Here is a 26,286-nt window from a genome sequence, read left to right as displayed (position 1 = left end):
AGCCCCATGTGGGACCACCTGATCACCTTGTATCCTCCCCAGCGCTTAGAACAGTGCTTGACACAGCGTGAGCGCTTAGCAAGCACCATAAGAAGAAAGGAAAGAGGCCCAAGCTTCTGCTTTCACTGTACAGAAAAAACACACCACTCCACTTTGTTGGGTTGCCATTGGGTGTTTCTCTTTTAAAAAAGTCCCTTAACGTTATAAAAACAAATTGCTGGATGTATTTCTGAGATCCGCCCCTGAGCTGTAAGGCTCCGTTTTTGTCGAGTTTGAAGAGACCCCCCCGGCGTGTGGTGACCCCCGGATGGACCCCTGCGACTCGCAGGCTTTAGTCGCCAAGGGTGGGTAGGTGGACGGGGGGCTTGCGTGGAATGACACCCCGCCGAGCGGCGTCCGGAGGGCGAGCCCCGGCTGGCGCGGGCAAGCCGGAGGGGGTGGGCACCGCATCCCCACTGGCTCCAGGAAGCGGCGGGCAGCTGGCAGCGGGTCCCCGGCGTCCCCCGCGTGGGTGACGAGCCACCCCTGGTGAGAGAACAGAGAGGCCCGTGGGACAGTGGCCGGACTGCACCGGGCTCAAACCCAGCAGGGGTTGCCAGTGAAGTTTAGTGGTACCATCATCATCATCATCAATCGTATTTATTGAGCGCTTACTATGTGCAGAGCACTGTACTAAGCGCTTGGGAAGTACAAATTGGCAACACATAGAGACAGTCCCTACCCAACAGCGGGCTCCCAGTCTAAAAGGGGGAGACAGAGAACAAAACCAAACATACTAACAAAATAAAATAAATAGAATAGATAGGTACAAATAAAATAGAGTAAAAAATATGTACAAACATATATACAGGTGCTGTGGGGAGGGGAAGGAGGTAAGATGGGGGGGATGGAGAGGGGGATGAGGGGGAGAGGAAGGAAGGGGCTCAGTCTGGGAAGGCCTCCTGGAGGAGGTGAGCTACTACAAGGGTGGTGGCGGGTTTACTCATTCATTCATTCAATCGTATTTATTGAGCGCTATGAGAACCACCTGCACGCGCCTCAGGAGTTTATGACTAAAAAACAGCTTCCCTCCTGCCCGCCACTCCTCCGAGGAGGAGGGCGCGGGGGCCTGAAGGACATCCGCCAAACTAGCCCTCTTCCTCCCTTCAAGGCCCTACTGAGAGCTCACCTCCTCCAGGAGGCCTTCCCACACTTCGCCCCCTCCCCCCCGCCTTACCTCCTTCCCCTCCCCACAGCACCTGTATATACGTATAGATGTTTGCACAGATTTATAACTCTATTTTACTTGTACATATTTATTCTATTTATTTCATTTTGTTAATACGTTTTGTTTTGTTCTCCGTCTCCCCCTTCTAGACTGTGAGCCCCCTGTTGGGTAGGGACCGCCTCCATATGTTGCCAACTTGGACTTCCCGAGCGCTTAGTACAGTGCTCTGCACACAGTAAGCGCTCAATAAATACGATTGAATCGAATTTAGGGAGGGCTCTCTGGCCAAGGGATTAGGGAGAGGCTGGTGGAATCCCCCCGACTCTGGACTGTAAGCTTGTGGCGGGCGGGGAATGGGTCTGTTATTGTATTGTACTCTCCCAAGCGCTTAATACCATGCTCTGCACACAGTAAGCGCTCAGTAAATGCAATTGAATGAATGAATGGATCAGATGTCCATGGGGATTAAAACTGTGAGCCCCCCGTGGGACAACCCGATCACCTTGTGACCTCCCCAGTGCTTAGAACAGTGCTTTGCCCATAATTAGCGCTTAATAAATGTATAGATGTTTGTACGTGTTTATTACTCTATTTTATTTGTACATATTTATTCTATTTACTTTATTTTGTTAATATGTTTTGTTTTGTTGTCTGTCTCCCCCTTCTAGGCTGTGAGCCCACTGTTGGGTAGGGACCGTCTCTATGTGTTGCCGACTTGTACTTCCCAAGCGCTTAGTACAGTGCTCTGCACACAGTAAGCGCTCAATAAATACGATTGAATGAATGAATGAATGCCAACCCTCCTGTCTCTCCTCCCTCAAATCCTCCCGGGTGGGCTGGTGAGTGTGGTGGGCCCCACTCTTTCTTCGGTTCCCCCCACCAGACCCCTGCTTTTGACCCAGCTTGCCCTTAGACCACTTTGGATGACTTTCCCCAGGCCCCTTAGGCCTCCGTCTTGCGTGGCACTGGCTTTGGAGTCAGAGGTCATGGGTTCAAATCCTGCCTCTGCCACCTGTCAGCTGTGTGACTTTGGGTAAGTCACTTCACTTCTCTGTGCCTCAGTTCCCTCATCTGTAAAATGGGGATTAAAACTGTGAGCCCTCTGTGGGACAACCTGATCACCTTGTAACCTTCCCAGCGCTTAGAACAGTGCTTTGCACATAGTAAGCGCTTAATAAATGCCATTTAAAAAAGTACAATCATTATCATTTATTACTAAAGGGGTGGGGAGGAGGGCTTTGCACTGGGACTAGAGCGGGTCTGAAGCCGAAGTGGAGTTAGTGGTCCCAATCAGTCAATCAATCATTCATATTTATTGATCACTTACTGTGTGCAGAGCACTGTACTAAGCACTTGGAGGAGTATAATACAATTGAATTGATAGATATGTTTCCTGCCCACAAGGAGTTTACAGTAGAGAAGCAGAGTGGCTTAGCGCGTGGCTCAGTGGAACGAGCCCGGGCTTGGGAGTCAGAGGTCGTGGGTTCTAGTCCTGGCTCCGCCACTTATCAGCTGTGTGACTTTGGACAAGTCACTTAACTTCTCTGTGTCTCAGTTACCTCATCTGTAAAAAGGGGATTAAAACTGTGAGTCCCCTGTGGGACAACCTGATCACCTTGTAACCTTCCCAGTGCTTAGAACAGTGCTTTGCACATAGTAAGCGCTTAACAAATGCCATCATTATTATTATTATTATTATCTTTTCTACTCTAGCCTTTTCCCACCACACTAGATTGTAAACTACTGGAGGGGAGGGATCCTGTCTACTAACTCTGTGGTATCGTCCTCTCCCAAGGGCTTAGTATAACACTCTGCACACACTAGAGAAGCAGCGTGGCTCAGTGGAAAGAGCCCGGGCTTGGGAGTCAGAGGTCATGGGTTCAAATCCCAGCTCCGCCATTGACAGCTGTGTGACTTTGGGCAAGTCACTTCACTTCTCTGTCCCTCTGTAAAATGGGGATTAAGGCTGTGGGCCCCATGTGGGGTGACCTCACCTCGTAGGATCACCTCGTATCCCATTCTATTTATTTTATTTTGTTAGTATGTTTGGTTTTGTTCTCTGTCTCCCCCTTTTAGACTGTGAGCCCACTGTTGGGTAGGGACTGTCTCTATATGTTGCCAACTTGTACTTCCCAAGCGCTTAATACAGTGCTCTGCACACAGTAAGCGCTCAATAAATACGATTGATTGATTGATTGGCACATAGTAAGTGCTTATCAAATGCCATTATTATTATTATTATCATGAAAGACTGTGAGCCCACTGTTGGGTAGGGACCGTCTCTATATGTTGTCAACTTGTACTTCCCAAGCGCTTAGTACAGTGCTCTGCACACAGTAAGCGCTCAATAAATACGATTGAATGAATGAAAGTAAGCGTACAATAAATACTACTGATCGATCCTCTGGTTATCTCTGGCTTCCTTGAAAGCTGCTCCCCAGCTCTCCCCCTGATTTTTTTTTTAATGGCATTTATTAAGCGCTTACAATGTGCAAAGCACTGTTCTAAGCGCTGGGGAGGTTACAAGGTGATCAGGTTGTCCCACGGGGGGCTCACAGTCTTCATCCCCATTTTCCAGATTAGGGAATTGAGGCCCAGGGAAGTTAAGTGACTTGCCCAAAGTCACACAGCTGACAATTGGTGGAGCGGGGATTCAAACACATGACCTCTGACTCCAAAGCCCGGGCTCTTTCCACTGAGCCATGATTTATTGAGTGCTTACTGTGGGCAGAGCACTGTACTAAGCGCTTGGGAAGTCCAAGGTGGCAACATAGAGAGACGGTCCCTACCCAACAGTGGGCTCACAGTCTAGAAGGGAGAGACAGAGAATCAATCAATCAATAGTATTTATTGAGCACTTCCTGTGTGCAGAGCACTGTACTAAGCGCTTGGGAAGTCCAAGTTGGCAACATAGAGAGACGGTCCCTACCCAACAGGGGGCTCACAGTCTAGAAGGGGGAGACAGAGAATCAATCAATCAATCAATCAATCAATCGTATTTATTGAGCGCTTACTGTGTGCAGAGCACTGTACTAAGCGCTTGGGAAGTCCAAGTTGGCAACACAGACGGTCCCTACCCAACAGCGGGCTCTCAGTCTAGAAGGGGGAGACAGGGAACAAAACAAAACACATTAACAAAATAACATAAATACTTGTCCACTGTGTGACTTTGGGCAAGTCCCTTAACGCCTCTGTGCCTCAATTTCCTCATCTGCAAAACAGGGATTAAAACTATGAGCTCCAGGTGGGACAGGGAAAGTCTCTAACCTGCTTAGCTTGTATCTACCGCGGCGCTTAGAGCAGTGTTTGAGACATAGTAAGTGCTTAAGAAATACTATCATTTGTTATTATTATTATTGTACAGTTTCCAGCTACCAGGCTGAAAGAGATCATTGCCTGACTCGGTTCCTCCTCTCCCTGACTTCTTGGGCGCTGGCAGGGTAGAGCCCCGGGTCGGGCGGGGGTGAATTAATCGGTGGTATTTATTGAGCGCTTACGGTTGGTACTTGAAGCATTGGCTGAGACCGGAGGCAGGCCTAGGGCCTTTCTCAGCATCCTCTAGGGCTCTGGAGTGACACATGTCCGTATGTCCCTTAGGATACTGAAAAATCCCCAAACACTAAGAACAGTTGATTTCCCTTTGGAGCAATTTATCAATCAATAGTATTTATTGCTGCTAATTAGCCTTAATCATGATCTAATTGGCTGCTTAAGGAACTAATCCTTGGTAATAATACAGCTTCTCTTCCACCAGTTCCCAGACTGAGCCCCCTGCTCCCCCTCCCATCCCCCCCGCCTTACCTCCTTCCCCTCCCCACGGCACCTGTATATATGTTTGTAGAGATTTATTACTCTATTTATTTACTTTCCTTGTACATATTTATTCTATTTATTTTATTTGGTTTATATGTTTTGTCTTGTTGTCTGTCTCCCCCCACTAGACTGTGAGCCCGCTGTTGGGTAGGGACCGTCTCTCTATGTTGCCAACTTGTACTTCCCAAGCGCTTAGTACAGTGCTCTGCACACAGTAAGCGCTCAATAAATACGATTGATTGATTGACTGACCGCTCTGAGCACGCGTCCGGGCACCCCTCGCCCTGCCTCAGTCAGTTATTCATTCATGCATTCAATCATATTTATTGAGCGCTTACTGTGTGCAGAGCACTGTACTAAGCGCTTGGGAAGTCCAAGTTGGCCTCCCGTCCGACCCCGGAGGTGAGCCCACTGTTGGGTAGGGACCGTCTTTATGTGTTGCTGACTTGGACTTCCCAAGCGCTTAGTCCAGTGCTCTGCACACAGTAAGCGCTCAATAAATACGATTGAATGAATGACAGCCTGTGTCCAACCTGATTTGCTTGTATCCACCGTAGTGCTTGGCTCATAGTAAGCTCTTAACATTTATTACTCTATTTTATTTGCACACATTTATTCTATTTATTTTATTTTGTTAATATGTTTTGTTTTGTTGTCTGTCTCCCCCTTCTAGACTGTGAGCCCGCCGTTGGGTAGGGACCGTCTCTATATGTTGCCAACTTGGACTTCCCAAGTGCTTAGTCCAGTGCTCTGCACACAGTAAGCGCTCCATAAATACGTTTGAATGAATGAATGAATTTTGTTAACTTGTTTTGTTGTCTGAAACGAATGAATTTGTTAGCATGTTTTGTTGTCTGTCTCCCCCTTCTAGACTGTGAGCCCACTGTTGGGTAGGGACCGTCTCTAGATGTTGCTGACTTGGACTTCCCAAGCACTTACTACAGTGCTGTGCACACAGTAAGCACTCAGTAAATACGATCGAATGAATGAATGAATGAATAAATATGATTGAGTGGATGAATGATCCCACCCCCAACCCCCACTGTGATTGAGTTTCATTCAGGTTAGCCATTCTCCCCCCACATAGATACACACACTTCCTACCTCAAAATGCATCCTGGGATCAGGAAGCGGTTCCTGCCAATTCCCTTCCCTGCCTGTCTGAGTTCTGCGCAGGTGAGGCTGGAATCTTCACTCTCTCCCACTTCTGTTCCTCCTCCCCTCCCTATCCCATAGGGTTTGCGAGACTCCTTTTCGGGGGTTTGAAAGACTCCTTTTCGGGGGTTTGAGAGACTCCTTTTCGGGGGTTTGATGGTTAGGACTAAGTGTGGTTCCCTTCTGGACAAGAACATTTTCGTGAGGGGGAACTAGTGGTGAGCCAAAGCTGGAGAAGCCCCCTGGGGTCCCTGAAAGAGGAGGGGGACTCCTCGGGCCTTGCTGCCCCAGTGACTCGACTGAGATCAATCCATCAATGGCATTTATTGAGCGCTTACTATGTTCACCAAGCACTTGAGCAAGTACAATACAGCAGAATCAGGCACGTTCCCTGCCCGTCTCGGTTCCTTGATGACAGGATTCCCTCATTCCTCATCCATGTTTTGTTTTGTTGTCTGCCTCCCCCTTCTAGACTGTGAACCCGCTGCTGGGTAGGGACCGTCTCTATATGTTGCCAACTTGGACTTCCCAAGAGCTTAGTACAGTGCTCTGCACACAGTAAGCGCTCAATAAATACGATTGAATGAATGAATGAATTCATTCTCCACTTGTAGGGAGCCCACGCCCCTCTCAGAGCCCATGCCCACCCACCCCCGCCTTCGTGCCGGTACCCCCCCACATTTGAATCTGGAGCCCCCTCCAGAGCTGCCCCAAACCATCGCCCAGTGTGAAACCAAGACAGGTAGGAGGAGGTTGGGCCCTGCAGCGTGGCTCAATGGAAAGAGCGCGGGCTTTGGAGTCAGAGGTCATGGGTTCGAATCCCAGCTCCGCCACACGTCTGCTGTGTGAACTTGGGCAAGTCATTTAACTTCTCTGAGCCGCAGTTACCTCATCTGTAAAATGGGGATGAAGACTGTGAGCCCCACGTGTATCCGCCCAGCGCTTAGAACAGTGCTTTGCACATAGTAAGGGCTTAACAAATGCCATCATCATTATTATTATTATAACGGAGTCGGCCCCACTCTTTCGGGGCTGTGTTGGATATGGGGGAGAGGGCCAGGGATGACCAGAAGGAGCATGGAGAGTGGGTGGCAGCCCCGTGGATAGGGCCAGGAAAGCAAGAGAGGAGTAGACCCCACCCTGCCACCCACCCACCAGCCTCCGCCCCCGGGGCCCGGGGGAGGAGATGACTTACGGGTGGCTCAGTGCAGGACCTCGGCCAGCTTTTCCTCATAGTACAGGAAGTTCTCCTGAATGTCCTCCCAGGGCTCGAAGGCCTTGGCCTCGCCCTCCTCCTGCTCCACGAAGTTCTGCCACACGTACTCGAAGTCCTGCGGCTTCATGATGCGCAGCTTGCAGCCGGCCGCCTTCAGCTTCTTCAGGGCGGCCTGGATCTCGGGCTCCTCCCACATGAAGAGGCGGCCCACCAGGAGGAGGAGGCGCAGGTTCGGGGTGCGGCGCAGGGTGTCGGCGATGCGGTCGGCGCAGGCGACGCACGGGCTGGAGGAGACGTACCAGGTCACGTTGTACTTCTGGGCCTGCTCGCAGCTCGGCAGGATGTTGTTGAAGAAGGCTTCCTCGGCGTGGGCCGCCGCGTGTTCGTCCTCCAGGTAGCCCCGCGTCGTCTGTTTCTCCTTGCCCTGGGTCTCCACCACGTAGCACAGGAAGGTCTTGTTCCGCCCGGAGCTGTATTCCACGTTCCGGAACTGGAACTTAAAGAAGGAGGCGGGGAGGCGCTCCCTGGAATGGGGGGAAAGGGGAGAGGGTGCCCGGGCACAGTTATGGCCCCGGGCTCTCTGGTGAACAAGCACAGTGGCCCGCTGATGGGAAGAAGTTGCCCTGGTCCAGAGGGCCTGCGCGCAGCCTACCCATCTGCACCCCGGGGTCCTGGCTGGCATCCAGGACCGTCTCTCTATGTTGCCAACTTGTACTTCCCAAGCGCTCAGTACAGTGCTCTGCACACAGTAAGCGCTCGATAAATACGATTGAATGAAATCCAGCTAATGGCAGGGAGAGGTGGAAGCCAGGGGGACGGACAGGGGCTGAAGGGTTTGTTTTTCATTCTTTATACTTTGAAGAAATAGCACGGCCTACTGGGTAGAGCATGGGCCCGGGAGTCCGAAGGACCTGGGTTCTAATCCCGGCTCCGCCACTTGTCTGCTGTGTGACCTTGGGCAGGTCACTTCAATTCTCTGGGCCGCGGTTCCCTCAGCTGTAAAATGGGGATTACGGCTGTGAGCCCTATGTGGGACAGGGACCGCGTCCAAACCGATGTGCTTGTAACCACCCCAGCACTTAACAGTGCCTGGCACATAGTAAGCGCTTAACCAATACCGTAATTGTTATTATTATTACTCTCCTGCAGCCTTCTGTCCCCCAGGCTTCTGTAAATTGGCCCTCAAGAGGAAACTGAGGCACCAGGGATCATCAGCCCTGCTATTTCAGAGAAGCAGTGTGGTTTAGTGGCTAGAGCTCGGGCCTGGGAGAAAGAAGGTCCTAGCTTGTAATCCTGGCTCGGCCTCACGTCTGGTGTCTGACCTTCACTGGACCTCAGTTACCTCAACTGTAAAATGGGGATTAAGAATGTGAGCCTTTCAGTGCTTAGAACAGTGTTTGGCATATTGTTATTATTATTATTCTTGCCCCCCGGGGGCTCCGGGAGCTTGCCTGCCTAGAGATGGTGGCCTGGGTTCTGGGGCACCCGGGAGATGAACCCCCTCGGGTTGAGGGATTGGGGAGCTGGAAGGAAGGAGGGACAGACAGTCTAGTAACTCAATTGCATTGCACTCTCTCCTCTGTGCTCAATATCATCATCATCATCGTCAATCGTATTTATTGAGCGCTTACTGTGTGCAGAGCACTGTATTAAGCGCTTGGGAAGTACAAGTTGGCAACATATAGAGACAGTCCCTACCCAACAGTGGGCTCACAGTCTAAAAGGGGGAGAGCGTTCAGCTCTCAATACAATGCAATTCAATACAATTCAATATAGCGTTCAGCACTCAGTAGACGCTCGATAAATACCATCGATTGAGTGATTGTTTGATTGGAGTGATCTTTTTGTAGAGCAAAAGGCCATTCCTGACTGTCGTCCCCGTGGGTTCTCCTGGTGTGCGGTTCTAGGAGGAAAATCCCTGGGGGATCATTTTCATTTCACAAGCGCAAATGACCCCCCGCCTTGCCTCGCGCACAGGCTGTGACTGATGAAGGCCGCACGAGTCTTCAGGCCTCCCGGGGTCTGGCCCGGTCTTCCAAGGGGACAGAGCAATGGGGGAGGCCAGTGCTGGGGGCTGGAGGAGGCCAGAGCAGCGGAGGGGAGGGCAGCCTTTCTCTGGAAAAGGGACTCCTTCTCAGCTTCCATGTTCCCCCTGCCCCTTTGGGCCTGGTTGAGTGTTTCCCTTGGAGATGTTCCTGTTGGGACCCATCAGCTGCTCAGGGCAAGGACAAGCAGGGCCCCCGGGATTCCTTTGCACAAGGGTAAGGGGGGAGGAGACGCCACGCTATACTTAGGTCCCTAAGCCGTAGGCAGCCGCGTTGGTTGTTGACTTAACATTTCAGGAGGCACGATGGCTCCGTTGGCCTCCAGCAGGGTCGGAGATCAGAGGCCGGATGGTCCCGGAGAGGAGCCGGGAGAAATCCAGTGCAGCAGGCCTGGCCTTCCTCCAACAGCCCTCCCCCGTCCCTCCCAGCCCGCCTCACCCCTTTTTCTGTTTTCAGTTGCACCCCGAAGAAGAAGCAGCATTCCTGCTTCCCAGAGTGCAGGCCCCTCCGCCCCCCGGACCCTAGCAGGGATGAGAGGGAGCATTTCTGAGCCTCGCCCGATGCGGCATTCCCCCGCCTCAGTTCCTCAGTGACCCCGGCCTGAGCACCCCCTTAGCGGGAGGGACGGAGGTGCCCCGAGAAATCAGAAACCAGAGGGAGAGAAGCAAAGGTCAGTCCGCTATTTATACCCCGTTTCCTACCCCAGCCTGCCAACGTTCCTGCCCCGTCCGGGGAAACAATCTCCTGGACTGAGCACCCTGCTGGGCCGGGGGTGGGCACTCCTCCCCACCAGTCTTAGTCGGAGAGGAAAGAATGAAAGAAAGAATGGGAGACTTTCGGGGGTCAAAAGTGAGGGTGGGGGGACTTGGGAGTCACTCCAGGGGTGGCGACTGGGGGGCAAGGTGGGGCTCAGAGCAGCCAATCTACTTCCCTCCCTGAGGGTTCACAGAGCTCAGGGTGGGCGGTGGCGAAACCAGAACCAGTCCTTCCTCTGATCGAGAGCAATCGAGCTGCTGAGAGGCCCCGGGAATACTAGGCTATAATTTGGGTCTTTCTAAAAATAATAATAATGACATTTATTAAGTGCTTACTACGTGCAAAGCACTGTTCTAAGCGCTGGGGAGGTTACAAGGAGTTTCCTCTGATCGAGAGCAGTCGAGCGGCTCAGAGGCCCAGGGAATTCTGGGCTATAGTTTGGGTCTTTTTTTAAAAAATAATAATAATAATGATGACATTTATTAAGCGCTTACTATGTGCAAAGCACCGTTCTAAGCGCTGGGGAGGTTACAAGGACATCAGGTTGTCCCACGGGGGGCTCACAGTCTTACTCCCCATTTTACAGAAGAGGGAACTGAGGCCCAGAGAAGTGAAGTGACTTGCCCAAAGTCACACAGCTGGGATTCGAACCCATGACCCCTGATTCCAAAGCCCCTGCTCTTTCCACTGAGCCACGCTGCTTCTCTAAAAAAAAAAGGTACTTAATAATAATTGTGGTATTTGTTTAGCGCTTATTCTGTGCCAGGCACTGTACTAAGCGTTGAGTGAATACAAGCAAATTGGTTTAGACGCAGTACCTGTCCCGCATGGGGCTCCCCGTGCTCATCCCCATTTTACAGATGAGGGAACTGAGGCCCAGAGAAGTGAAGTGACTTGCCCAAGGCCACACAGGAGACAAGTGGCGGAGCCGGGATTAGAAGCAATGATCTGACTTCTAAGCTTGGGCTCTATCCACTAGGCCTTGCTGCTTCTCAGGAGGTTTTTCTGTGCCAGGTACTGAGAAGCAGCGTGGCTCAGTAGGAAAGAGCCTGGGCTTTGGAGTCAGAGGTCATGGGTTCAAATCCTGGCTCCTCCACTTGTCAGCTGGGTGACTTTGGGCAAGTCACTTCACTTCTCTGTGCCTCAATTACCTCATCTATAAAATGGGGATTGAGACTGTGAGCCCCATGAGGGATAACCTGATAATCTTGTGAGCCCACTGTTGCTTAGGGACCGTCTCTATATGTTGCCAACTTGTACTTCCCAAGCGCTTAGTACAGGGCTCTGCACACAGTAAGCGCTCAATAAATACGATTGAATGAATGAATGAATGTAACCTCCCCAGCGCTTAGAACAGTGCTTTGCACATTGTAAGTGCTTAATCAATGCCATCATTATTATTATTATTATTACTGTACTAAGCCCTGAGGTAGATACAAGATAATCAGGAGGGACACAGTCCCTGTCCCACATGGTGCTCACAGTCTAAATAAGAGGAAGGAGGATTTAATTCCCATTTTACAGCTGAGGTAAGTGAGGCACAGAGAAGTGAAGGGACTTGCCCAAAGCCACCTGGGTCTTCGAGGCTGAATACGGAAATCTGGGGAAGAGGAGAAGGAATGGTTATTATCAAGGTCTTACCGAGTGGATGCACTGTACTAAGTGGCAGTGCTTAGTACAGTGCCTGGCACATAGTAAACGCTTAACACCATTATTATTATTATTACAACGGAAATCCAGGGCCCATTCCTTGTTTTCAAAGAGTTTCTCCTCCAACGGGAAGTGAGAGCTGCTGACCTGAGGTTCCAGCAATTGGAGGGTTGGCTGTCTGTCCCAGCAGCCCCTGGGAGTTGGGTGCCAGCCAGGGCCAATTAATCAATCAATCGTAGTTATTGAGCGCTTAGTGTGTGCAGAGCACTGTACTAAGCGCTTGGGAGAGTACAGTGAAGCAGATTTGGTAGACGTGTTCTCTGCAAGACCTAATGGAAAAAGCAAGGGAGTCAGAGGATGGGGGTTCTAATCGTGGCTCTTCCCATTGCTTCCTGAATGACCTTGGGCAAATCATTTAGCTTTTCTGTGCCTCAGTTTCCTCAACTGTAAAATGGGGATTAAATCTTACTCCTCCCTACTTAGGCTGTAAGCACTATGTGGGACAGGGACTATGTTCACCCTGATTATCTTATAACTACCCTTCTTGACACATAATAAGCACTTAACATTTAGGGAAACAGTATGGCCTAGTGGAAAGAACATGGGCCTGGTGTCATCATCCAGGCTTCACCGAAGTGTGACCTTGGACAAGTCATTTAACTTCTCAGTGTCTCGTCGCCTCATCTGTAAAATGTGGATTAAAACTGTGAGCCCCATGTGGGACTTGGACTACGTCCAACCTGATTAGCTTGTGTTTATCTACCCCAGCGTTTAGTACAGTGCCTGGCACCTAGTAACTACTTAACAAATGCCATTTAAAAAACCCCAAATAATACAACAGTAATAATGGAGGATCTTACAGCCTAGAGGGGGAACTCCGTGTTAGCCTGGGGAGGAAGGAGCTCTTCCCCTGGCAGAACTGTATAAATGTATATATGTTTGTGTGTATTTATTACTCTATTTATTTATTTTATTTGTACATATTTATTCTATTTATTTTATTTTGTTAATATGTTTTGTTTTGTTCTCTGTCTCTCCCTTCTAGACTGTGAGCCCACTGTTGGGTAGGGACCGTCTCTATATGTTGCCAACTGGGACTTCCCAAGCGCTTAGTACAGTGCTCTGCACACAGTAAGTGCTCAATAAATGCAATTGAATGAATGAATGAACTGGACAGTGGTGTCTGAGGCTTTGACTAGTAATTATAATAATAATGATAATTATGGTATTCGTTAAGCACTTACTATATTCCAAGCACTGAACTAGGTGCTGTGGCAGATACAGGATAATCAGGTCCCTCATGAGGCTTTTTTTTTTTGGCATTTATTAAGCGCTTACTATGTGCAAAGCACTGTTCTAAGCGCTGGGGAGGATACAGGGTGATCAGGTTGTCCCACGTGGGGCTCACAGTCTTAATCCCCATTTTACAGATGAGGTAACTGAGGCCCAGAGAAGTTAAGTGAGTTGCCCAAGATCACACAGCAGACATGTGGCGGAGTCGGGATTCGAAACCATGACCTCTGACTCCAAAGCCCGGGCTCTTTCCGCTGAGCCACGCTGCTTCTCTGAGGCTTGCAGAGTAAATAGGTGGGAGAACAGATATTGAACCCCCGTTTTGCCGACGAGGAAACTGAGGCACTGAGAAGTGACGTGACTTTCCTAAGGTCACACAGCAAGTAAGTGGCAGAGCCGGGATTCGCACCCAGGTCCTCTGATTCCCAGGCCCATTAGGGGACGCTGGCCAACTCTTGGGTGGATGGGTTGGGCCTCAGGGCCTTCGGCCTGCCTGGGTAGGGGGGAGCGGGAGTCTGGCTATTAGGCCAGACAGTCGCCTGACAAGCTCACGAGGGGGAAAGAACAGGACGGTCTGGGCTGGCTACTTGCAATACCTGCCTTCCCTGCCCCCTGGTCACTGGCAAGGAAACCGTGTGTCCTCTCCCCTCTTCCCGGGACCACTTGAGGGAATTGTGTGTGGAGGGTGGGGGGATCTGCACAGGCCAGGGAAGGAACGGGGTCCTCCCTTTTTGGCCGAATTACCAGCGAAAAGGACCCTCTGGGCAGTGCCAGCCCTTCCCTCTGGCCAGAAGTTCTGGGTAAGCATGGGGCGCTTGGAGCGGAGGAAGCCTGTACATATTTACTATTCTATTTATTTTGTTAATGATGGGCATCTAGGTTTATTTCTATTTATTCTGATTTCTTGACACCTGTCCGCATGTTTTGTTTGGTTGCCCGTCTCCCCCTTCTAGACCGTGAGCCCGTTGTCGGGTAGGGACCGTCTCTATACGTTGCCGACTTGTACTTCCCAAGTGCTTAGTACAGTGCTCTGCACACAGTAAGCGCTCAATAAATACGATTGAATGAATGAATGAATGAAGCGGGGGAGCCAGTGGTTTGGCGGAGGGGTTTTTGGAGGCTGGAGGCAGAAAATCTGGTTCAAAGACGGGCAGGAAGAGAGAAGGGGAAAACAACGTGCCAGCCATCGCTTGTCGGCAACAATACTCTGTCCCGGCTCCACCACCCATCACAGGCTGCCAGGACAGGCACCGTGGGGAATGGACCAGGAGTGTAAGCTCCTTGAGGGAAGGGATTGTATCTTCTCTTTTACTCTCCCACGCTCTTGATACAGTGCTCAGCACACAGCAGGCGTGTTCACTCTGCCGCCTGGATCATTTTTCTGAAAAAAAAAGTTCGGCCCATTTCTCCCCACTCCGGTTGCCCATCCTCCTCCACATCAAACAGAAACTCCTTACCAGCGCTTAGAACAGTGCTTTGCACATAGTAAGCGCTTAATAAATGCCGTCATTATTATTATTATTGGTTTTAAAGCAGTCAAGCATTTTGCCCCTCCTATCTTACTTCACTGATTTCCTACTGCCTGCCTGCTCACTTTGCTCTTCTAGCACCAAGCTATTCACTCTACTTTGATTTTGTCAATCTGGTAGCTGACCCCTCACCCAAATCCTGCCTCTGACTTGGAACTCCCCCGCCCCCCTTCATATCAATCAATCGTATTTATTGAGCGCTTACTGTGTGCAGAGCACAGTACTAAGCGCTTGGGAAGTACAAGTTGGCAACATATAGAGATAGTCCCTACCCAACAGTGGGCTCACAGTCTAAAAGGGGGAGACAGAGAACAAAACCAAACATACTAACAAAATAAAATAAATAGAATAGATATGTACAGACCATCATCCTATCCACTTTCAAAGCCCTCCTAAAATCACATCTCATCTCTGAGGCCTTCCCTGACCAACCCCTCATTTTCCCATTCTATTTGCCCTCCTTTCTCAGTCACCTATGCGCTTGGCTCTATTCCCTCTAACCACTCGACATTCACCCCACCCTCAGCCCCACAGTCCTTATGTTCATATCCGTAATTTATCTTAATATCCGCCCCCCTCTTCAGACTGAAAACTCATTGTGAGCAGGGATCGTTATTGTATTGGACTCTCCCAAGCGCTTAGTAGAGTGCCTTGCACTCAGAAAGCGCTCAATAATAATAATAATGGCATTTGTTAGGCGCTTACTACGTGCGAAGCACTGTTCGCTCAATGGAAAGAGCATGGGCTTTGGAGTCAGAGGTCATGGGTTCAAATCCCGGCTCCGCCAATTGTCAGCTGTGTGACTTTGGGCGAGTCACTTCACTTCTCTGGGCCTCAGTTCCCTCATCTGTAAAATGGGGATTAAGACTGTGAGCCCCCCGTGGGACAACCTGATCACCTTGTAACCTCCCCAGCGCTTAGAGCAGTGCTTTGCACATAGTAAGCGCTTAATAAATGCCATCATTATTATTATTATTACTGATCGACTGATGCTCAATCAGCACTGTCGCATGACTGATTCCAGGACTATTGGTCGGGCTCCACTGGTCCCTTCCAGGTGTACGGGTTTCCCCTGCGGGCTTCCTGGTCACCCAGAGGGAGGAATGAGCAGGCCAGTTCAATCCGCACAAGGACGGCCTTCCACCCCATTCGCACCTGGCTTCCTTCTTCCAAAGCCAGGCCCTTCTTGGGACCCACCTCTGCCCTGAGGAGCAGTCTGGAGCAGAGAGAGTGGGTGCCCAAGGCCAGACACGCCGGATCTCCCTTCCCCCAGAACTGGGCAGTCCGTGAGGGGGCCCCTTTCATCGCCACAGTCCCCCTCTTTCCGATTTCCACCGGATATTCCCTCTTCTTGCCAGAGCCAAACTAAAGGCCCGAAGGTCCCTGCCTGCTCTCCCGCCTGGTGCCCCTGGCCCCAGCTGTCAACGCTCCCCTCACTGGCAGCTGTTCCCTGCCGGTGGGCGGGCAGGCAGGCTGTAGGCAGAGAGGCAGGGGAAGGCAGCAGCTATTTCTGCCAAGCTCCTCCCTCCTAACGCTCACCCAGAGTGGCAGGGGCACACTCTGACCACAGGCCATCAGAGCCGAGTCGGGCTGAGGTCCGGGAATTAGGGAAGGGGGTAAGCCCTTCCCCCATCCCTGCCCCACTTCCTCCCTTCCTCCTCTCCTGATTTCACTTCCTCTCCTTCGGCTGAGGGGGTCGATGCAGGATTTAGGAGGGCACAGAATTTCTCCGGCAAGCGTACCTGAGCCACGGGGGCCCCTTTAAATTCCAGGACACCTCTCATAGACAGACACACACACACACACCCCAACACAGACTGCCTCACAGACACATAGAAACCCACAGCCACCTTACCCCTTCTCAAGGCTGGTCCCTGAGTGCTCCCCCAAGACTAAGACAAAGAGGGCCATCATTCATGAGCCACTAGGACCCCAGACCTAAGGACCTCTGAACAAGCCCCCAGGAGGTCCAAAGGTGGGGGCTAGGGAGGAGGAGGTGTCTCAGGCCCAGGCCAGACCCCAAGGGGTTGGTAGAATGGGATAGGGCAGAGCGCCACCAAACCCAAAATGCCAAGGAGGGACAGGGCAGGTTGGAGTCATTCCCCCTGGGGCTCAGCCCCCCACGCCCTCATGAACCTCCTCCTCGCAACCTCTCTGACACCAGGGCCTGTGGGTCAGCAGCAGAGGTGACCTCTCATCCAGCAATGAGCGCTGGTCCCTCCTGGAATTTAGGATGCCTGGGAGGTGTTGAGGGCTGGGGTCGGAGTATGGACCCCAGCCCCACCTGGGGGTCTCAGAGGGGTAGGGCCCTCGTCTTCCCTGCATATCAGAAGAAGCAGCGTGGCTCAGTGGAAAGAGCACAGGCTTTGGAGCCAGAGGTCATGGGTTCGAATCCCGACTCCGCCACACGTCTGCTGTGTGACCTGGGGCAAGTCACTTAACTTCTCGGAGCCTCAGGTACCTCATCTGTAAAATGGGGATTAAGACCGTGAGCCCCACGTGGGACAACCTGATCACCTTGTATCCCCCCCCAGCACTTAGAACAGTCCTCTGCGCATAGTAAGCGCTTAACAAATGCCATCATTATTATATCAGGTCGGTGGGCTGACCACACCCGTGGTATCAGGGTGCCAAAGTGAACTAGGTCTCTCACTGTGGCTATAGTTGGGGTCGGGTGTAGCGGGGAGGCGGTGAGGTGAAAAGGCAAGGTCTCGGCTGGGCATCGACTCTCTCTGGGGCAGTGGAACAAGTGGTACAGCCCCAATCGTCGGTGCCCCGGCAGGTGGGATGGAGGAAGGAAGGGAAGTGCCCTCGCCAGGCCTTGCCCTCCAGCCTCTCCTGCTGGGCCTCCCCTACTGGTCTACCCTCAGCAGCCTTCCTCACCAGGGCTCCCCCCAAGGCCTTCTCTACTGGACTCCCCCTGCCAGTCTCCCTGCAGACTATCCTCACCAGTCTCCCTTACCAGGCCTCCCCCGCAGACTCCCCTCGCAGGCCTCCCTCACCAAGACTCCCCTTCTGGCCTCCCCTTCAGCCTCCGACAGTCCTGCGGGGAATTCGGGGCAGGTTGGGGCCGAGCTGGGTCTGGCCGTCTGGGCAGCAGAATGAGGTGACAGAGGGGTTTGGGAGGTGATCCAGCTTGGGGGGCGGGGGTCCCTTCTTGTCCTCCTGCCCTCACCCAGCAGTGAGCTTGGCTTTCTGCTCCTCAAACTGGCTCTTCTTAGCTTAGCCCATCACCCCCCCCGGCCTGCCCCAGGATAGACACCACCTTTTCCCACCAACTTCCAGCTCCCTGGCTTTGTCCCCAGTCCCCTCTGTCCACCTCAGTCCCCCTCAGTCCCTCCCTTTCTGTTCCCCTCTCCCAAACTGGAGAGGTCATGTCTACCCTCCCCCAACCCACCTCTTTCTGCCCTGTTAGGCCCTTAGCCCAAAACCCTAACCTCTAGCCGCAATCCCGGGCCCAGCCCTGACCTCGACTCCTAGATTGGCGCTAGCTTGGCCCAGGGCCTTACCCGGTGACGATCTCAAAAGGGGGCAATTCCACCTCCTCCTCCTTCTTCTCGGGGTTCTCGGCGTCCTCAGCGTTGCCCTCCCCGTTCTTGGGGGCGGGAGCAGGGGGGTCCTTCTCGGCCATTGCAGCGGGACGGGGCTGTGGGGCGCCCGGTCAGGGAGTGAGAAAGAAGGACAGCGGAGGATTTGCCGGTCAGCGACGGCAGCAGGGACTGTCCCAGGGAGGGGGCTGGAGGGGACCAGTGGGGGCCGGGCTGGGAAGCTGTTGGCAGCCAAATATGGCCCACTGGAGCCCTCTGTCTCCCAGCTGCCGGCCCCCAGACCTTTTAACTGCCTCCTGCCTCCCCCAGCCCCCCCCCCTTTCTGTTTTTTTTTTTAATTAAGTGATGAGTCCACAGGGCCCGGGGAGAATCTTGGCTCTGCTGTCTCCTATTTATCTGAAGCTGAGACAGAAAGCTGGCGGGAAAGTTGGGTGTCCGCCTCTTGGCTCTCCCTCGCCCCTTCTGCCCCTGCCTATCCTGCCAGCCTCCCCCACAGCCCCTTCCCCCATGGGGGGAGTGAGGAAGTCCAGTTTGACTGGTCTCCGCCCTGAGGGAACAGGAGGGAGTCGGGGGTGAGCAGAGCCAAAACTGGACGGGAGAACAGATCCCAGGACTGCATGTGTGGGGCTGGGGCTCAGAGTCAGGAAGGTGAACCAGAAAGTTCGCAGAAGCCTCCAGATCCCTGGCAGCGGGAGGCACAGGTCACTGGGGCCAATCTTCATTTTATTTGCCCATCTCACTCAGGTTACCCGTTAGTGTCAGATCTTTGAGTATTTATTCCTGTAGAAGTCAGCGTGGCCTAGAGGAAAGAACGTGAGCCTTGGAGTCAGAGGACCAGGGTTCTAATCATTCATTGTCGTATTTATTGAGCGCTTACTGTGTGCAGAGCACTGTACTGAGCGCTTGGGAAGTACAAGTCGGCAACGTATAGAGACGGTCCCTACCCAACAATGGGCTCACAGTCTATAAGGCTCACAGTCTAATCCTGACTCTGCCACTTGCCTGCTGTTTAACTTTTCTGTGCCTCTGTTCCCTCATCTGAAAATGAGGATTAAATCCCCCTCCTACTTTGATTGTGTGGCCTGTGTGGGCTAGGGACTGTGTCCAACCTGATTATCTTGAATCTACCCCAGTGCACGCCTCCCAGGGTCGCACCTGGAGAGTTTCCAGTCCTCTACCAGTTACAGCTATGGGAGGGAGAGTCAAGCAGAGGCCTACCCATTCCATTCCTAGCTTGGCCAGTGGCTAGCGAGTGGAAGGCAACCTGCTACAAGTCAAAACTCACCCGTGCTGGGCAGCAGCAGCCTGGAAGAGAGTCGAGGGCAGCCTCGAGTTTCCTGCGCAGAAGGCTGCAATAATAATAATGATGGCATTTGTTAAGTGCTTACTATGTGCAAAGCACTGTTCTAAGCGCTGGGGAGGTTACAAGGTGATCAGGTTGTCCCACGGGGGGCTCACAGTCTTCATCCCCATTTTCTAGATTAGGGAACTGAGGCCCAGAGAAGTGAAGTGACTTGCCCAAAGTCACACAGCGGACAATTGGCAGAGCTGGGATTTGAACCCATGACCTCTGACTCCAAAGCCCATGCTCTTTCCACTGAGCCATGCTGCTTCTCTTAATAATAATAATAATAATAATAATAATGGCATTTATTAAGCGCTTACTATGTGCAAAGCACTGTTCTAAGTGCCGGGGAAGTTACAAGCTGATCAGGTTGTCCCACGGGGAGCTCACGGTCTTAATCCCCATTTTACAGATGAGGTAACTGAGGCACAGAGAAGTTAAGTGACTTTCCCAAAGTCACACAGCTGACAATTGGCGAAGCCGGGGTTTGAACCCATGACCTCGGACTCCAAAGCCTGGGCTCTTTCCACTGAGCTACGCTGCTTCTCTAAACCACCACAGTGGTAAACCACTTCCCGGTTTTTACCGAGAAAACTCTCTGGATCCACTACCAGAATGATTGCAGATGGAGAGCGGGGTGATCTGGGAGAGATTTGTCCGTGGTGTCGCTATGGGTCGGAAGCGACTCGACGGCGTAAGACAAGACAAGACCCCAGTGCACCGTATGGTGTTTGGCACATAGTAAGCACTTAACAACAACAGTAATGATAATAATAATAATAATAATAATACCTCCAAAGTCCTAATCCAGAGGGCTCTGCATACCAGTGTGCCTGTTGACAAAGAGTTAGAGAAGCAGCGTGGCTCAGTGGAAAGAGCGCGGGCTTGAGAGTCAGAGGTCATGGGTTCGAATCCCGCCTCCCCCACATGTCTGCTGTGTGACCTTGGGCAAGTCACTTCACTTCTCTGTGCCTCAATTCCCTCATCTGTAAAATGGGGATTAAGACTGTGAGCCCCCCATGGGACAACCTCATCTCCTTGTGTTCCCCCCAGCGCTTAGAACAGTGCTTTGCACATAGTAAGCGCTTAACAAATACCAACATTATTATTTTTATTATTATTATTATTAATGAGTTGACCACCCACAATTCTCCCATCTCTTTCCCTCTCCCTTCCTGGGGGCCCCTGCTGGGAAGACAATCTAGCATAGCATAATGGCAAGAGCACGGTCCTGGAAGTCAAAGGACCCGGGTTCTTATCCTAGTTCCACCATGTCTGACCTCGGGCCAATTACTTAAATTTTCTGTGCCTCAGTTAGCTCGTCTGTAAAATGGGGATTAAACCCTGCTCCATCCTAGTTAGACTGTGAGTCTCATGTGGGCTAAAGACTGGGTCCAACCTAATTAACGGGTATCTATCCCAGCACTTAATACAGTACTTGGCACATAGGAAGCGCTTAACAAATACCATAATTAGTAGGAAGCCCAGGGGAGGTCCCAGAGGGGAGGTCTCTGGAGTGAGTCAAGGGGATCATCATCAATCGTATTTATTGAGCGCTTACTGTGTGCAGAGCACTGTACTAAGCGCTTATGTCCCAGAGGTGAAGTTCTAGAGGAGAGGTCCCAGAGGGGGTCAATAGGGCCTGTCCTGGGGACTACAGAATGGGCTGTTGCGGCAGGTCCACCCCTCCATGTTCCTCCTTCCCCACCCACCTCCATCCTCCAAGCCCCCGGCCCCATCCTGGGCCTTCCATGGCCCACATTTTTAGCGTTTGGAGGCAGAGACCTCACTCTGCGAAAATGGCAACGACTGAGAGCTGATCTGAAATGGCAGCTGAAGGCCATCTTCTCCAGGAAGCCTTCCCAGCCTGACCCGTCCAACTTACCATTCCCTCCCGCGGCCTCTTCTAACCTCCACCCAGTTCTTGCCATGCTTTTATCTATTTGTCTGGGTGGATGGGGGCCTCCCCTGGCTCCCCTGCTAGTCTGCAAGTTCCCCCAGGGCAGGGGCCTTGTTGGTTCTCCAAGACCCCAGTCACCTGGGGATTTGTTTGTACATATTTGTACAAACATACAAGCGTTTGTACATATTTATTACACTATTTATTTATTTATTTATTTATTTTACTTGTACATTTCTATTCTATTTATTTTATTTTGTTAGTAGGTTTGGTTTTGTTCTCCGTCTCCCCCTTTTAGACTGTGAGCCCACTGTTGGGTAGGGACTGTCTCTATATGTTGCCAACTTGTACTTCCCAAGCGCTTCGTCCAGTGCTCTGCGCACAGTAAGCGCTCAATAAATGCGATTGATTGGGGATTCAAGACAGTCTTGTGGACAGACTTACTGATCCCTTGCTCCTTTCTGCCTCCCTGGGCCAGGTCAGATTGCTGATGGGTGGGGGAATATATGGGGTGCCGGGGCGGTTGGAGGGGTCTCAGGTGAGGGGGTATGTCAGCTGTGTGACTTTGGGCAAGTCACTTCACTTCTCTGGGCCTCAGTTACCTCATCTGTAAAATGGGGATTAAGACTGTGAGCTCCCCATGGGACAACCTGATCACCTTGGAACCTCCCCAGCGCTTACAACAGTGCTTTGCACATAGTAAGCGCTTCATAAGTGCCATCATTATTATTATTATGGATGGGACAGGGATGTTAATCTCCTTCCAGGAAGTGGCCACTTGTTTGGGAGAGAGCTTAGCTGGTGGTTACTGTGCTTCTGGGAGAGCCAGGGGGAGTCGGGAAGGTGATTGGTGTGGGAGGGTTGGGGGTGGCTGTCACTGGAGCGTACTCAGCAGGGCAGCCCCCACTGCCCCCAGCTCCCCAATGGTCCCCAGCACTTACTCCTGGGGCCAGTCTCTGATGCTTGGAAACTTGGCACCATGTTGACTGAGCCCCCTCCTTCCTCCCCCCCTCCCCACCCACCCCCCCACGCCCTACCTCCTTCCCCTCCCCACAGCACCTGTATATATGTTTGTACAGATTTATTACTCTATTTATTGTACTTGTACATATTCACTATTCTATTTATTTTACTTTGTTAATCTATTTCGTTTTGTTGTCTGTCTCCCCCTTTTAGACTGTGAGCCCGTTGTTGGGTGGGGACCGTCTCTAGATGTGGCCGACTTGTACTTCCCAAGCGCTTAGTCCAGTGCTCTGCACACAGTAAGCGCTCAATACATACGATTGAATGAATGAATGAATCTGCTCCCTTCCTCCCTTCAAAGCCCTACTGAGAGCTCACCTTCTCCAAGAGGCCTTCCCAGACTGAGCCCCCTTTTTCCTCTTCTCCTCCCCATGCCCCCCACCCAACCTCCTCCTTACTGCTAAGGGACAGCTTCCCCTTTTCCCCTCTCCTCCACCTCCTGCCCCCGGGGTCTCTCTGACCAACAGAGGCTATTTATGGCCATTCCAGGCCAGATTCCTAATCTGGGGAATGTGGAGCCCATGTGCGACCCTTCCCCCTAGCCCAGCTGTCACAGCCCCGCTCCTTCTAGGGCAGTGAACTCCCCCGGACCCTCCATCTCCCCTTGCCCCCCACAAGTCTCCTGAAGGCCAGGGCTCCTGAGCCCCCTGACTTTTTGGAAACTAAAGCTTCCGGGCCTCAGGAAGTCTCCCTCTGGACAAGGTGGGGGCGGTGGGAAGTTGGCACTGAGCAGGAACAGGAACCTGGATGGGGTCCTGGAGTTCCCACAGAGGGCCAGAGGCAAAGGTCCCGGCGGCATCATCATCATCATCATCAATCGTATTTATTGAGCGCTTACTGTGTGCAGAGCACTGGACTAAGCGCTTGGGAAGTACAAATTGGCAACATATAGAGACAGTCCCTACCCAACGGTGGGCTCACAGTCTAAAAGGGGGAGACAGAGAACAAAACCAAACATACTAACAAAATGAAAGAAACAGAATAGATATGTACAAGTAAAATAAATAAATAAATAAATAAAGTAAAATAAATAAATAGTGAAATAAATAAATAAATAAGTTAAATAAATAAATATAGTGAAATAAATAAATAGTGAAATAAATAAATAGTAAAATAAATAAATAAATAAGTAAAATAAATAAATAAATAAGTTGAATAAATAAATAAATGAGTTAAATAAATAAATAAAGTTAAATAAATAAATAGTGAAATAAATAAATAGTAAAATAAATAAATAAATAGTAAAATAAATAAATAAATAAGTAAAATAAATAAATAAATAAGCAAAATAAATAAATAAATAAGCAAAATAAATAAATAAATAGCAAAATAAATGAATAAATAGTAAAATAAATCGGGGGCTGGGTGGAAAAGTGGGGAGAGGGAGGGGATCCCCCCAGGAGCTAGCCTAGGAGTTAGAGGGTTGGGGGGAAGAGGCCTGGCTGGGGAGGGATGGGGGGCCAGGGAGGACGGGGAGGAGGCAGGAGGACAGGCCTACTAGGGGAAGGTTGAAACCGTCCCTGGGGCCGGAGCCCAGGTGGAAAGGAGACACCCAGGCAGTCCTGGAGGGCCAGGGCCGGGGCTCTGTTGGCGGGAGCAGCTGGCCCCCCTAACAGATGGTCTCCCTGGAGACCTGGCCGGGGACTGGCCCCATCCCGCTCCCCTCCCATCCCTTCCAGCCCCGCCACCCCTTCTGCTGGGAACCACGGAACCGGAGGACACCAATCCCAGGGCACGCACACATATCCAGGTGCAATACCCACGTGGGCGTGGGACCCCTGCCACACTGCTAAGACAACCAGGGGTGTTGACACAAACACTGGGGAGTGCGAAGGGGGTGCCGAGGGGACGCCGGGGCCCCACCTCTCTGCACCGCCTCCCTTTCTGCACTCCTCCTACCCCTGCAGCCAGCAGGGCCGGGGCCACCGAGGCCCATCCACACCCTCCTTCCCCCCACCCACACACAAGTCACAAAACTTTGCATATACAATAATTGTGTGTGTGTATGATAATAATAACAATGGCACTTATGAAAAGCAACATGGCTCAGTGGAAAGAGCACGGGCTTTGGAGTCAGAGGTCAGGGGTTCAAATCCCGGCTCCGCCAATTGTTTGCTGTGTGACTTTGGGCAAGTCACTTTAACATCTCCGTGCCTCAGTTACCTCATCTGTAAAATGGGGATGAAGACTTTGAGCCCCCCGTGGGACAACCTGATCACTTTGTAACCTCTCCAATGCTTAGAACAGTGCTTTGCATGTGGTGAGCGCTTTATAAATGCCATCATTATTATTACTTGTTAAGCACTTACTATGTGCCGAGCACTGTTCCAAGCACTGGGGTAGAGTCCTTCAATCGTTTTTATTGGGTGCTTACTGTGTGCAGGGCACTGGACTAAGCGCTTGGAAAGTACAATTCGGCAACAAATAGATACAATCCCTGTCCACAATGGGCTCACAGTCCTGAAGGGGGGAGACAGACAGCAAATCAAGCATCAGTAGCACCATTATAAATACATATTATTCATTCATATTTATTGGACTCTGTGTGCAGAGCACTGTACTAAGCACTTGGGAAGTACAATATAAGCTAATCAGGTTGGATGTAGTCCATGTCTCACATGGGGCTCGCAGTCTGAATCTACATTTTATAGATGACGTAACTGAGGCCCAGAAAAGTGAAGTGACTTGCCCAAGGTCATACAGCAGACAAGTGGCAGAGCTGGGATTATTCAGTCAATCGCATTTCTTGAGCGCTTACTGTGTGCAGAGCACTGTACTGAGCGCTTGGGAAGTAAAGAGCCCGGGCTTTGGAGTCAGAGGTCATGGGTTCAAATCCCGGCTCCGCCACATGTCTGCTGTGTGACCTTGGGCAAGTCACTTAACTTCTCTGGGCCTCAGTTAAAGCCTCAGTTACCTCATCTGTAAAATGAGGATTAAGACTGTGAGCCCCTCGTGGGACGACCTGATCACCTTGCGTTCCCCCCCCCAGCGCTTAGAACAGTGCTTTGCACATAGTAAGCGCTTAACAAATGCCATCATTATTATTATTACAAGTCGGCAACATAGAAACAACATTAGAACCCAGGTCCTTCTGACTCTCAGGCCTGTGCCCTAGAAGCAGCGTGGCTCAGTGGAAAGAGCCCGGGCTTGGGAGTCAGAGGTCATGAGTTCAAATCCCGGATCCGCCACTTGTCAGCTGTGTGTCCTTGGGCAAGCCACTTAACTTCTCCGTGCCTCAGTTCCCTCATCTGTAAAATGGAGATGAAGACTGTGAGCCCCCTGTGGGACAACCTGATCGCCTTGTATCCCCGCAGCGCTTAGAACCATGCTTTGCACATAGTAAGCGCTGAACAAATACCATCATTATTATTAAAATATGCTAGGGATCTGGGAGCAGGAGGGGGAAGGTGTGTGTGTGTGTGTGTGTGTGTGTGTGTGTGTGTGTGTGTGTGTGTGTTAAAATCCTCCATCCCTCTTCTTCAGCCTCCAAGCTGGAGGAGTATGATCCGCCCCCCGATATGCCTGTGTTTGCGTGTTCCCACCATGGGGTCCATGCCTTGTGATCTCTGTCACGCCAAAAGGAGACACGCACAAGTGCACAAATAGGCCTAGGACTACCTGTATATATGTTTGTACATATTTATTACTCTATTTTACTTGTACTCTATATCTATATATTGTATTCTATTTATTCTATTCTATAGAATTCCTGTATTCTATTTATTTTATTTTGTTCATATGTTGTGTTTTGTTGTCTGTCTCCCCCTTCTAGACTGTGAGCCCGCTGTTGGGTAGTCTCTATATGT

At 51.2% G+C, this 26,286-nt stretch overlaps 1 protein-coding gene and 1 non-coding gene across 2 annotated transcripts; one reads left to right on the top strand and one right to left on the bottom strand.

Moving 5' to 3' along the window:
• Window positions 1-7,375: 7,375 nt before the first annotated feature.
• APOBEC2 (apolipoprotein B mRNA editing enzyme catalytic subunit 2) lies at window positions 7,376-18,423 on the bottom strand. The gene is made up of 2 exons (XM_038749449.1): window positions 18,174-18,423; window positions 7,376-7,915 (listed from the first exon to the last, which is right to left on the bottom strand). Exons 1-2 carry the CDS (start codon window positions 18,293-18,295, stop codon window positions 7,378-7,380), a joined length of 660 nt encoding a protein of 219 aa, XP_038605377.1. The 5' UTR covers window positions 18,296-18,423; the 3' UTR covers window positions 7,376-7,377.
• Window positions 18,424-19,349: 926 nt separating this feature from the next.
• LOC119931017 lies at window positions 19,350-19,487 on the top strand. Its single transcript, XR_005451887.1, has one exon. It is a non-coding gene; the product is annotated as a small nucleolar RNA SNORA7 (small nucleolar RNA).
• The last annotated feature ends 6,799 nt before the right edge of the window (window positions 19,488-26,286 follow it).

The sequence above is a fragment of the Tachyglossus aculeatus genome, chromosome 7, assembly GCF_015852505.1.
Source record: "Tachyglossus aculeatus isolate mTacAcu1 chromosome 7, mTacAcu1.pri, whole genome shotgun sequence".
NCBI lineage: Eukaryota > Metazoa > Chordata > Mammalia > Monotremata > Tachyglossidae > Tachyglossus > Tachyglossus aculeatus.
The sequence above is the reverse complement of the archived record's forward strand: the minus strand, read 5'-3'. Positions and strand labels throughout refer to the sequence as shown.

Excerpts from the sequence above, each read along its gene's own strand:
- APOBEC2 (XM_038749449.1), bottom strand. The coding sequence starts at position 18,295 with ATGGCCGAGAAGGACCCCCCTGCTCCCGCCCCCAAGAACGGGGAGGGC. Across the intron at positions 7,916-18,173 it reads CCTTTTGAGATCGTCACCGG|GGAGCGCCTCCCCGCCTCCT; the intron begins GTAAGGCCCTGG and ends CCCCCATTCCAG.